This window comes from Ranitomeya variabilis, chromosome 4, assembly GCF_051348905.1.
Source record: "Ranitomeya variabilis isolate aRanVar5 chromosome 4, aRanVar5.hap1, whole genome shotgun sequence".
Lineage (NCBI taxonomy): Eukaryota > Metazoa > Chordata > Amphibia > Anura > Dendrobatidae > Ranitomeya > Ranitomeya variabilis.
The window spans coordinates 9,820,327-9,833,842 of NC_135235.1; the positions used below are offsets into that span (position 1 = coordinate 9,820,327).

Below are 13,516 nucleotides of genomic sequence, written 5' to 3' on the forward strand. Positions count from 1 at the left end.
GTGGCAAGCGACTGCAATCATGTGACCACTGAGCAAGTGGCAGGAGACCACGATCATGTGACCACTGAGCAAGCAGTGGGAGACCGCGATCATGTGACCACTGAGCAAGCAGTGGGAGACAGCGATCATGTGACCACTGAGTAAGTGGCGAGCGACTGCGATCATGTGACCACTGAGCAAGAGGCGAGCGACTGTGATCATGTGACCACTGAGCAAGCAGTGAGCGACTGCGATCATGTAACAACTGAGCAAGCAGTGAGCGACTGCGATCATGTGACCACTGAGCAATCGGCGAGCGACTGCGGTTAAGTGACCACTGAGCAAGCGGCGAGCGACTTCGATCATGTGACCACTGAGAAGGTGGTGATCGACTTCAATCATGTGACCACTGAGCAAGAGGCAAGTGACTGTGATCATGTTACAACTGAGCAAGAGGCGAGCAACTGTGATCATGTGGACACTGAGCAAGCGACTGCGATCATGTGACGAGCAAGTGACAGGAGACCACGATCATGTGACCACTGAGCAAACGGCGGGAGACTGCTTTCATGTGACCACTGAGTAAGTGGCGAGCGACTGCAATCTTATGACCACTGAGCAAGCAGCAGGAAACCACGATCATGTGACCACTGAGCAAGCAGTGGGAGACAGCGATCATGTGACCACTGAGTAAGTGGCGAGCGACTGCGATCATGTGACCACTGAGCAAGCGGCGGGAGACTGCGATCATGTGACAACTGAGCAAGCGGTGAGCGACTGTGATCATGTGACCACTGAGCAATCAGCGAGCGACTGCGGTCAAGTGACCACTGAGCAAGCGGCGAGCGACTTCGATCATGTGACCACTGAGAAGGTGGTGATCGACTTCAATCATGTGACCACTGAGCAAGAGGCAAGTGACTGTGATCATGTTACAACTGAGCAAGAGGCGAGAAACTGTGATCATGTGGACACTGAGCAAGCGACTGCGATCATGTGACGAGCAAGCGACAGGAGACCACGATCATGTGACCACTGAGCAAACGGCGGGAGACTGCTTTTCATGTGACCACTGAGTAAGTGTCGAGTGACCGCAATCATGTGACCGCTGAGCAAGCGGCGGGCGACTGCGATCATGTGACCACTGAGCAAGCGGCGAGTGACTGCGATCATGTGACCACTGAGCAAGCGGCAGGAGACTGCGATCATGTGACCACTGAGCAAGCGACAGGAGACCGCAATCATGTGACCAATGAGCAAGCGGCGAGCGAGTGCAATCATGTGACCAATTAGCAAGCAGCGAGCGACCGCGATCATGTGACCGATGAGCAAGTGACTACGATCACGTGACCAATGAGGAAGCAGCTGGTGACCATGATCATGTGACCAATGAGCAAGCGGCGGGTAAAAGCGATCATGGGGTCAGTATTGGGCCCTCTTCTTTTTAACATATTTATTAATGACCTTGTAGGGGGCATTCAGAGTAGAATTTGAATATTTGCAGATGACACTAAACTCTGCAGGGTAATCAATACAGGGGAGGACAATTTTATATTACAGGATGATTTATGTAAACTACAAGCTTGGGCTGATAAATGGCAAATGAGCTTTAATGGGGATAAATGTAAGGTCATGCACTTGGGTAGAAGTAATAAGATGTATAACTATGTGCTTAATTCTAAAACTCTGGGCAAAACCGTCAATGAAAAAGACCTGGGTGTATGGGTGGATGACAAACTCATATTCAGTGGCCAGTGTCAGGCAGCTGCTACTAAGGCAAATAAAATAATGGGATGCAGTAAAAGAGGCATAGATGCTCATGAGGAGAACATAATTTTACCTCTATACAAGTCACTAGTGCGACCACACTTAGAATACTGTGCACAGTTCTGGTCTCCGGTGTATAAGAAAGACATAGCTGAACTGGAGCGGGTGCAGAGAAGAGCGACCAAGGTTATTAGAGGACTGGGGGGTCTGCAATACCAAGATAGGTTATTACACTTGGAAAAACGAAGACTAAGGGGTGATCTTATTTTAATGTATAAATATATGAGGGGACAGTACAAAGACCTTTCTGATGATCTTTTTAATCATAGACCGGTGACAGGGACAAGGGGGCATCCTCTACGTCTGGAGGAAAGAAGGTTTAAGCATAATAACAGACGCGGATTCTTTACTGTAAGAGCAGTGAGACTATGGAACTCTCTGCCGTATGATGTTGTAATGAGGGATTCATTACTTAAATTTAAGAGGGGACTGGATGCCTTTCTGGAAAAGTATAATGTTACAGGGTATATACACTAGATTCCTTGATAAGGCGTTGATCCAGGGAACTAGTCTGATTGCCGTATGTGGAGTCGGGAAGGAATTTTTTCCCCATGGTGGAGTTACTCTTACCACATGGGTTTTTTTTGCCTTCCCCTGGATCAACATGTTAGGGCATGTTAGGTTAGGCTATGGGGTGAACTAGATGGACTTACAGTCTTCCTTCAACCTTAATAACTATGTAACTATGTGACCAATGAGTAAGCGGCGGGTAAAAGCGATCATGTGACCACTGAGGAATCAGCGAGTGACAGCAACCATGTGACCAATGAGGAAGCAGCGAGCAACAGGGATAATGTGACCAATGAGCAAGTGGCGATTTACCCCGATCATGTGACCAATGAGCAAGCAGTGAGCAACAGCGATCATGTGACCAATGAGCAAGCAACTGGAGACCTCGATCATGTGACCACTGAGCAAGCGTCGGGCGACCACTAATGCCGATTACCACCCGATCATTCCTATTATGGAAAATTGTTGCCTCAGGATGAAGCGCCTCCATCTAATAAACACCTATGAGGAGAGACACCGTGGCACCGGCGATGGGGGAATAGAGCAGCACCGGCGATGGGGGGGAACAGAGCGGCACCGGCGATGGGGGGGAACAGAGCGGCACCGGCGATGGGGGGGAACAGAGCGGCACCGGCGATGGGGGGGAACAGAGCGGCACCGGCGATGGGGGGGAACAGAGCGGCAGCGGCACCGGCGATGGGGGGGAACAGAGCGGCACCGGCGATGGGGGGGAACAGAGCGGCACCGGCGATGGGGGGGAACAGAGCGGCAGCGGCACCGGCGATGGGGAGGAACAGAGCGGCACCGGCGATGGGGGGGAACAGAGCGGCACCGGCGATGGGGGGGAACAGAGCGGCACCGGCGATGGGGGGGAACAGAGCGGCACCGGCGATGGGGGGACAGAGCAGCACGGGTGATGGGGGACAGAGCAGCACCGGTGATGGGGGGACAGAGCAGCACAGGTGATGGGGGGACAGAGCAGCACGGGTGATGGGGGGACAGAGCAGCACGGGTGATGGGGGGACAGAGCAGCACGGGTGATGGGGGGACAGAGCGGCAGCGGCGATGGGGGGACAGAGCAGCATGGGTGATTTGGGGACAGAGCAGCACCGGTGATGGGGGACAGAGCAGCACGGGTGATGGGGGGACAGAGCAGCATGGGTGATGGGGGGACAGAGCGGCACTGGCGATGGGGGGACAGAGGGGCACTGGCGATGGGGGGACAGAGCAGCACGGGTGATGGGGGGACAGAGCAGCACGGGTGATGGGGGGACAGAGCAGCACGGGTGATGGGGGGACAGAGCAGCACGGGTGATGGGGGGACAGAGCAGCACGGGTGATGGGGGGACAGAGCGGCAGCGGCGATGGGGGGACAGAGCAGCACGGGTGATGGGGGGACAGAGCAGCACGGGTGATGGGGGGACAGAGCAGCACGGGTGATGGGGGGACAGAGCAGCACGGGTGATGGGGGGACAGAGCAGCACGGGTGATGGGGGGACAGAGCGGCACGGGTGATGGGGGGACAGAGCGGCACGGGTGATGGGGGGACAGAGCGGCAGCGGCGATGGGGGGACAGAGCAGCATGGGTGATTTGGGGACAGAGCAGCACCGGTGATTGGGGACAGAGCAGCACGGGTGATGGGGGGACAGAGCAGCATGGGTGATGGGGGGACAGAGCGGCACTGGCGATGGGGGGACAGAGGGGCACGGGTGATGGGGGGACAGAGAAGCATCGGCGATGGGGGGACAGAGCGGCACCGGCGATGGGGGGACAGAGCCAGGAATCCACTCAGACTGATGAACTAGTCGCTGAGGACACGGACGCGCGCTGGGTCAGTGCTGGTGCTGATCCGGTGCCTCCTGATTGATGCTGCAGCGGTGAGAGCGGTAAATAGGAGCAAAACATGGAGGAAAAGCGGCGGCGGAACTGTGCGGAGACACAAACAGACGCGGATCAGCACCCATGTACACTGCACCCACCAGGGACCCCGGGGACCACTCGCTGTATCTTCACATCATCCTCTTTTACTGCAAATTTCTAAGACTCACTTTACAGTTCCTCTATGTTCAGTATCTCTGGTTATTGTCACTGAATGGAAACATGAACTTATGACAGCAAATGACTGAAAACCTCTCCAGACCTAATACTTCTACACTGTAACAAACCGTCAGCTGTGAGAAGTCCAGACTGTGCTGCTGCTCAGACTGGACGTCAAGTGTTCCCATTCACTGTCAGCAAGAAGTGATGATAAACACAAAATCCTAAAAACATATCTCGATCTTCTGGTCTCTAAGCGCCCAGGTTTGTCACAATGTGTCTGCGGCACAAATCCCTCACCAACGCCCCATGTATCTGACACACTGTGACAAAATCCCCTCTGGACATTATCACCCTCATACAAACAACGGAGATTTCAATTCACTGACTGCAAGCAGAGATCTTACTGACAAACTGAATCAGAGCTTTGCATTATACAGAGCTGTATTTACATGGGACTGCTTTCCTTCGGTGGATTTGGCACAGAGTGTGTGCACACGGTCGGGTCACGGACACTGGTGGGCTGCAGCTCATGGGGGCAGGGACTGACCTGGATTTTGATTGGCCACGAGAAGTTGCTGACGTAGACGTAGAAGGTGATGTTTGGGTTACTCCGGAAATTAAACTTCTCGCAGGAGAAACTGTCGCGATATTCCTTGATGTGAGACTTGGCCACGAGCGGAACCTCCTCTCCGGAGATGGTGCCGGCTGCAAGAAGATGACAGAAGCGTTAGATGATCCGCGGCACGGCGTTAGTTATACCAGCTGTGGCCGTGACGTTATACCGCTCGCTCGATGGCGTTATACTGACCGCACTATGACGTTATACTGACCGCACCGTGACATTAAACCAACCACGCCGTGACATTATATGGATCGTTCGATGGCGTTATACTGACCGCACTGACGTTATACTGACCACGCCGTGACGATATACGGATCGCTCTATGGCGTTATATACTTATGGTGACGTTATATACTTGCCACACTGTGACATTATACCAACCGCACTATGAAGTTATATCGACCTCACTATGACATTATACCAATTGCTCAATGGCATTATACCGACTGCACTATGACGTTATACGACCGCACCGTGACCTTATACTAGCCGCGGTGTGACGTTATACCGACCACGTTGTGACGTTATATACTTGCCGCACTATGACGTTATATCGACCTCACTATAACGTTACACCAATCGCTCAATGGCATCATACTGACTATGCTGTGACATTATACCAACCGCACTATGACGTTATACTGACCGCACTATGACGTTATACCGACCAGGATGGGACTAGAGAGGAGTTAGCGTGGCTTGAGGAAGTATTCACCTCCCTTGGCATTTTTTGTGTTTTGCTACCTAACAATCTGGATTTTTTTGCAGATTTGCATCAGTTCGTGTAAAGAACATGCCGATAACTGTGAACATTGTCTTTTTATTGTAAAGCAAACAACAATTAGGACAAAATAAAAAACTTCAGTGTGTAAAAATATTCACACCCCTAGTACTTTGCAGAGCCTCCTTTTGTGGCAATTACAGTTCCACGCCACTATTATATGGATAAGTCTCTGAGCTTTCCACATCTGACCACAGGGATTTTTGCTTATTCCTCAATGCAAAACTGCTCTAGTGAACAGTGATCTTCACAACTGACTACAGATTCTCCAGTGGATTAAGGTCTGGGCTGTGACTCGGCCGCTCCAGAACATTTCCACGTTTCCCCTTACACTACTCGAGAGTCGCTTTAGCAGTAGGCTTTGGGTCATTGTCTTGTTGGAAGGTGAACCTCCGTCCCAGTCTCAAATCACTGAATATTCCTGTATTTTGCATCATCCTTCTCCTTGACTCAGATCATTTTCACTGTCCCTGCTACTGAAAAACCTTCCCACAGCATGATGCTGCCACCGCCGTGTTTCTCTGTGGGGATGGTGTTATTGGAATGATGAGCTGTGTTGGTTGGCGCCAGATATAGTGCTAATCTTGGTGGCCAAAAAGCTACCATAAATTTTGGTCTCGCCTCACTACAGCACCTCCCGCCATACATTTGGGGAGTCTTGAAAAAAATGGGAAAATCCAGCAACCGCAAAAGTCATAAAAATCCCATTTATTAGTAAATTAAAACATGAAAAGGAAAAGTTTAAAAAACATGATAACGGACAACGCGTTTCGAGCTACACTAACTCTTAATCGTGATAGGTCATTCGGTCATTCTTGGTCTTCGTGGTGTTGTTTGTAGATCTCCTTGGCCTTCGTGATGCTGTGTTTAGATCTCTTTGGTCTTTGTGGTGTTGTGTGGAGATCTCCTTGGTCTTCGTGGTGTTGTGTGGTGATCTCCTTAGTCTTCGTGGCGTTGTGTGGAGATCTCCTTGGTCTTCATGGTGTTGTTTGGAGATCTCCTTGGTCCTGTTGGTGGTGTGTGGAGATCTCCTTGGTCTTCATGGTGTTGTTTGGAGATCTCCTTGGTCTTGTTGGTGGTGTGTGAAGATCTCCTTGGTTTTCATGGTGTTGTTTGGAGATCTCCTTGGTCTTGTTGGTGGTGTGTGAAGATCTCCTTGGTTTTCATGGTGTTGTTTGGAGATCTCCTTGGTCTTGTTGGTGGTGTGTGAAGATCTCCTTGGTTTTCATGGTGTTGTTTGGAGATCTCTTTGGTCTTTGTGGTGTTGTGTGAAAATCTCTTTGATCTTCATGGTGTTGTTTGGAAATCTCCTTGGTCTTCATGGTGTTGTTTGGTTAGTGGAGCCTCTTGTTAATGGTGTTGTAGCCTCTGGATGTGACTGGAGTGCATGAAGCATTATTGTAGCTCTGGATGTGACTGGAGTGTTATTGCAGCTCTGAATGTGACTGGAGTGTATAAAGCGTTATTGCAGCTCTGAAAGTGACTGGAGTACAAGAAGCATTATTGCAGCTTTGGATGTGACTGGAGTGTATGAAGTGTTATTGCAGCTCTGAATGCGACTGGAGTACAAGAAGTGTTATTGCAGCTTTGGATGTGACTGGAGTGTATAAAGTGTTATTGCAGCTCTGGATGAGACTGGAGTGCAAGCGTCATCCATTATTCCTGACACCTCCTTGCTGCAGCCTGATCACATTTGTTTCCCCTTAAGTTTTACCTAAAATAACTGTATTGTTTAGTGTGTTCAGCTCTTATACAGAACAATGCGTAACCACGGTAACACTACAACCTATGAGGTTCTGCCTCCGATCAGCCCTCACATGAAGTGCAGGACGGTGAGAGCGCACTGTTAGTGACGGCTCTGACTACACAGGGGTTGTTTGCAGTCTGTTACCATGGAGATGCATAGGTCTGCATAGGATCCGGAAACACAAACTCCCTGGCCATTTATAACTGCATACTTATATGTTTTCTTCATCTTTGGACGCACAGTGTCAGCGGCGAGGGTCCGTGTACATGTAATGATATCACCGCACGATTACAGCGCGCGCCGTACCGCCACGTCTAGGACGAGCTTCAGGAAGATGATGACCTATATGTGACCTTGGGATGTTTGCAGCAGACGTCGCCCTCCGAGCCGCCGATCCTCCCCGATTGTCACTTCCTGCATTAATCTCGCTACAACGTCTGCGCACTTTATTAATGGCGGCGCTCGCTCGCGTCCTCAGATTCCATCCGTTCCCACATGAGAACTTTCTTTATCTTTGAAGATTCCGCTTTTCTCTGAGTTCATTAATATATGGTAATATCATTGTGGCAGCTGCTGGCGGCAGGACGGGACACAATGGAGGCACCGGGAGCGCCGCGCACATCCTCCGTCTTCTCAGTCACGTTATTTCCCACCGGCGCGGCGTCCTCCACCGACGTCTCTTTCTAAAGTCAACGGCGCCGAAAGGAAAAACTTTCCAGATAAAGAGTCTGGATCCCAGGAGAGGAGGGAAGCGCGGCCGGGCCCCAGAGCGAGCGCAGATAACACCGCCCCTTTATTATCAGTGCAGGGGTTGGTAATTAGGCGCGGACCCCGGATCTTTGTCTCTCGCTCGCAACAAGCTTTTATCTTAATTAACAATCGCAACATTCCATAAAAACGACTGTAATTATATCATGTCAGCGCGAGGAGTGGGGGGACGTCACCTGATAATGGGGGTCCGGGGAGTGGGGGGACGTCACCTGATAATGGGGTCCGGGGAGTGGGGGGACGTCACCTGATAATAGGGTCCGGGGAGTGGGGGGACGTCACCTGATAATGGGGTCCGGGGAGTGGGGGGACGTCACCTGATAATGGGGTCCGGGGAGTGGGGGGACGTCACCTGATAATGGGGTCCGGGGAGTGGGAGGACGTCACCTGATAATGGGGTCCGGGGAGTGGGGGGACGTCACCTGATAATGGGGTCCGGAGAGTGGGAGGACGTCACCTGATAATGGGGTCCGGGGAGTGGGGGGACGTCACCTGATAATGGGGTCAGGGAGTGGGAGGACGTCACCTGATAATGGGGTCCGGGGAGTGGGAGGACGTCACCTGATAATGGGGTCCGGGGAGTGGGGGGACGTCACCTGATAATGGGGGTCCGGGGAGTGGGGGGACGTCACCTGATAATGGGGGTCCGGGGAGTGGGGGGACGTCACCTGATAATGGGGTCCGGGGAGTGGGAGGACGTCACCTGATAATGGGGTCCGGGGAGTGGGGGGACGTCACCTGATAATGGGGTCCGGGGAGTGGGAGGACGTCACCTGATAATGGGGTCCGGGGAGTGGGGGGACGTCACCTGATAATGGGGTCAGGGAGTGGGAGGACGTCACCTGATAATGGGGTCCGGGGAGTGGGGGGACGTCACCTGATAATGGGGTCCGGAGAGTGGGGGGGACGTCACCTGATAATGGGGGTCCGGGGAGTGGGGGACGTCACCTGATAATGGGGTCCGGGGAGTGGGGGGACGTCACCTGATAATGGGGTCCGGAGAGTGGGGGGGACGTCACCTGATAATGGGGTCCGGAGAGTGGGGGGGACGTCACCTGATAATGGGGTCCGGAGAGTGGGGGGGACGTCACCTGATAATGGGGTCCGGGGAGTGGGGGGACGTCACCTGATAATGGGGGTCCGGGGAGTGGTGGGACGTCACCTGATAATGGGGTCAGGGAGTGGTGGGACGTCACCTGATAATGGGGTCAGGGAGTGGGAGGACGTCACCTGATAATGGGGTCCGGGGAGTGGGGGGACGTCACCTGATAATGGGGTCCGGAGAGTGGGGGGGACGTCACCTGATAATGGGGGTCCGGGGAGTGGGGGACGTCACCTGATAATGGGGTCCGGGGAGTGGGGGGACGTCACCTGATAATGGGGTCCGGAGAGTGGGGGGGACGTCACCTGATAATGGGGTCCGGAGAGTGGGGGGGACGTCACCTGATAATGGGGTCCGGAGAGTGGGGGGGACGTCACCTGATAATGGGGTCAGGGAGTGGGGGGACGTCACCTGATAATGGGGTCCGGGGAGTGGGGGGACGTCACCTGATAATGGGGTCCGGAGAGTGGGGGGGACGTCACCTGATAATGGGGTCCGGAGAGTGGGGGGGACGTCACCTGATAATGGGGTCCGGAGAGTGGGGGGGACGTCACCTGATAATGGGGTCCAGGGAGTGGGGGGACGTCACCTGATAATGGGGTCCGGGGAGTGGGGGGACGTCACCTGATAATGGGGTCCGGGGAGTGGGGGGACGTCACCTGATAATGGGAGTACGGGGAGTGGGGGGACATCACCTCACAATGGGGTCCGGGGAGTGGGGGACGTCACCTGAAAATGGGGTCCGGGGAGTGGGGGGACGTCACCTCACAATAGGGTCCGGGGAGTGGGAGGACGTCACCCGATAATGGGGGTCCGAGGAGTGGGGGGACGTCACCTGATAATGGGGGTCCGGGGAGTGGGAGGACGTCACCTGATAATGGGGGTCCGGGGAGTGGGGGACTCACCTGATAATGGGGGTCCGAGGAGTGGGGGGACATCACCTAATAATGGGGTCCGGGAAGTGGGGGGCGTCACTTGATAATGGGAGTCCGGGGAGTGGGGGGACATCACCTGATAATGGGGTCCGGGGAGTAGGGGACGTCACCTGATAATGGGGTCCGGGGAGTGGGGGGACGTCACCTGATAATGGGGGTCCAAGGAGTGAGGGGACATCATATCATAATGGGAGGACATAACCTGATAATAGGGGTCCGAGGAATGGTATGAATGGTGGTGAACAGAACATGAAAGAAAAAAAAAAGAAATGAGGCAGGAAGGGACACAAAGGGTTAGAAAAAAGGAATGAAATGAGCTGCAAAAGAAAGAAGTACGGAAAGAGGGGAGAGAAGACCCCGGAGTAAACACCATATTACCTGCAAGTCCCAATGTCACCCTCTAGTCAGCCTCCACGTCACACTCTCAGCCTCCACGTCACACTCTCAGCCTCCACGTCACACTCTCAGCCTCCACCGTCACACTCTCAGCCTCCACGTCACACTCTCTGCCTCCACCGTCACACTCTCTGCCTCCACCGTCACGCTCTCTGCCTCCACCGTCACACTCTCAGCCTCCACCGTCACACTCTCTGCCTCCACGTCACACTCTCTGCCTCCACCGTCACACTCTCTGCCTCCACCGTCACACTCTCTGCCTCCACCGTCACGCTCTCAGCCTCCACCGTCACGCTCTCAGCCTCCACGTCACGCTCTCAGCCTCCACGTCACGCTCTCAGCCTCCACGTCACTCTCTGCCTCCACCGTCACTCTCAGCCTCCACGTCACACTCTCAGCCTCCACGTCACACTCTCTGCCTCCACGTCACACTCTCTGCCTCCACCGTCGCTCTCAGCCTCCACGTCACGCTCTCAGCCTCCACGTCACACTCTCTGCCTCCACCGTCACGCTCTCTGCCTCCACCGTCACGCTCTCAGCCTCCACGGTCACTCTCAGCCTCCACGTCACGCTCTCAGCCTCCACGTCACGCTCTCAGCCTCCACGTCACACTCTCTGCCTCCACCGTCACACTCTCTGCCTCCACGTCACACTCTCTGCCTCCACCGTCACACTCTCTGCCTCCACCGTCTCGCTCTCAGCCTCCACGTCACGCTCTCAGCCTCCACGTCACGCTCTCAGCCTCCACGTCACGCTCTCAGCCTCCACGTCACACTCTCAGCCTCCACGTCACGCTCTCAGCCTCCACGTCACGCTCTCAGCCTCCACGTCACGCTCTCAGCCTCCACGTGGCGTGGCGAGCCTCCACGTCACGCTCTCAGCCTCCACGTCACGCTCTCAGCCTCCACGTCACGCTCTCAGCCTCCACGTCACGCTCTCAGCCTCCACGTCACGCTCTCAGCCTCCACCGTCACACTCTCAGCCTCCACGTCACGCTCTCAGCCTCCACGTGGCGTGGCCAGCCTCCACACCACCCTTTTCACCATACCTCATGCTTTCCTACTGTCCCGTCACCTCCCGGAGTTTTCAGTTCCTGATTATTAGACATCTTGTATTCAGATGCTGGATAATGTGGAAAACCCCAGAACGACTGATGACCCCGTGACCCCTGAGTCTCCATCACACGACCCGAGCGTCATTGTACTTAGGATACGGAAACACTGAGGTTCCCACCGTCCCGCCAGCATCATGTGACTCCCCAGCATTAGGATGTGGCCCCGAGTGACGGCCTCCGTCCATTCCTGGTCTCACCTGTAGATCCGATCGACCACGTGATGTTGAGGTTGAAGTTGTTGGAAGCGTTAATGGAGATGTCCAGATTCTTATTAGACTGAAAAATGCAAAAGAGAAAAAAGATAATAAAGTGATAGAAAATATAATAATGTACGAGTGACACCCAGCGCTGTGCGAAAGTCATAGGCAGGTGGGGAAAACGCTGCAGCGGGGGAGAGAAGGGTTAAAAGTCTGTAACAATTAACAAAATACAAAGTAACTGGAAAAAAGAGAAATGTAAATGATGACCGGATACTGATGATGGAGGCGACGGGCGGTCACCAGATACTGATGATGGAGGCGACGGGCGGTCACCAGATACTGATGATGGAGGCGACAGGCGGTCACCAGATACTGATGATGGAGGCGACGGGCGGTCACCAGATACTGATGATGGAGGCGACGGGCGGTCACCAGATACTGAGGATGGAGGCGACGGGCGGTCACCAGATACTGATGATGGAGGCGACGGGCGGTCACCAGATACTGATGATGGAGGCGACGGGCCGTCACCAGATACTGAGGATGGAGGGGACGGGCAGTCACCAGATACTGATGATGGAGGCGACGGGCCGTCACCAGATACTGAGGATGGAGGCGACGGGCGGTCACCAGATACTGAGGATGGAGGCGACAGGCGGTCACCAGATACTGAGGATGGAGGCGACGGGCGGTCACCAGATACTGATGATGGAGGCGACGGGCGGTCACCAGATACTGAGGATGGAGGCGATGGGCGGTCACCAGATACTGATGATGGAGGCGACGGGCGGTCACCAGATACTGATGATGGAGGCGACGGGCCGTCACCAGATACTGAGGATGGAGGGGACGGGCAGTCACCAGATACTGATGATGGAGGCGACGGGCCGTCACCAGATACTGAGGATGGAGGCGACGGGCGGTCACCAGATACTGATGATGGAGGCGACGGGCTGTCACCAGTTACTGATGATGGAGGCGACGGGCCGTCACCAGATACTGAGGATGGAGGCGACGGGCGGTCACCAGATACTGACGATGGAGGCGACAGGCGGTCACCAGATACTGAGGATGGAGGCGACGGGCAGTCACCAGATACTGATGATGGAGGCGACGGGCCGTCACCAGATACTGAGGATGGAGGCGACAGGCGGTCACCAGATACTGAGGATGGAGGCGACGGGCGGTCACCAGATACTGATGATGGAGGCGACGGGCGGTCACCAGATACTGATGATGGAGGCGACGGGCCATCACCAGATACTGATGATGGAGGCGACGGGCCGTCACCAGATACTGAGGATGGAGGCGACGGGCCGTCACCAGATACTGACGATGGAGGAGACGGGCAGTCACCAGATACTGACGATGGAGGAGACGGGCTGTCACCAGATACTGAGGATGGAGGTGATGGGCAGTCACCAGATACTGATGATGGAGGAGACGGGCGGTTACCAGATACTGATAATGGAGGAGACGGGCGGTCACCAGATA

At 54.4% G+C, this 13,516-nt stretch overlaps 1 protein-coding gene across 3 annotated transcripts in view; it reads right to left on the bottom strand.

Annotated features, from left to right (window-relative positions):
• ATRNL1 (attractin like 1) overlaps positions 1-13,516 on the bottom strand; it is a 767,569-nt gene that overhangs the window by 347,784 nt on the left and 406,269 nt on the right. For all 3 annotated transcript variants that reach the window (XR_013214392.1, XM_077257919.1, XM_077257920.1), the window contains exons 23-24: positions 12,020-12,098; positions 4,905-5,062 (exon numbers count right to left, since the gene is read on the bottom strand). Coding sequence is in view for 2 of the 3 variants with exons in the window: in XM_077257919.1 (XP_077114034.1) it covers positions 4,905-5,062; positions 12,020-12,098 (237 nt within the window). In the remaining variant the exon portion in view is untranslated. The remainder of the gene's footprint in view (positions 1-4,904; positions 5,063-12,019; positions 12,099-13,516) is intronic.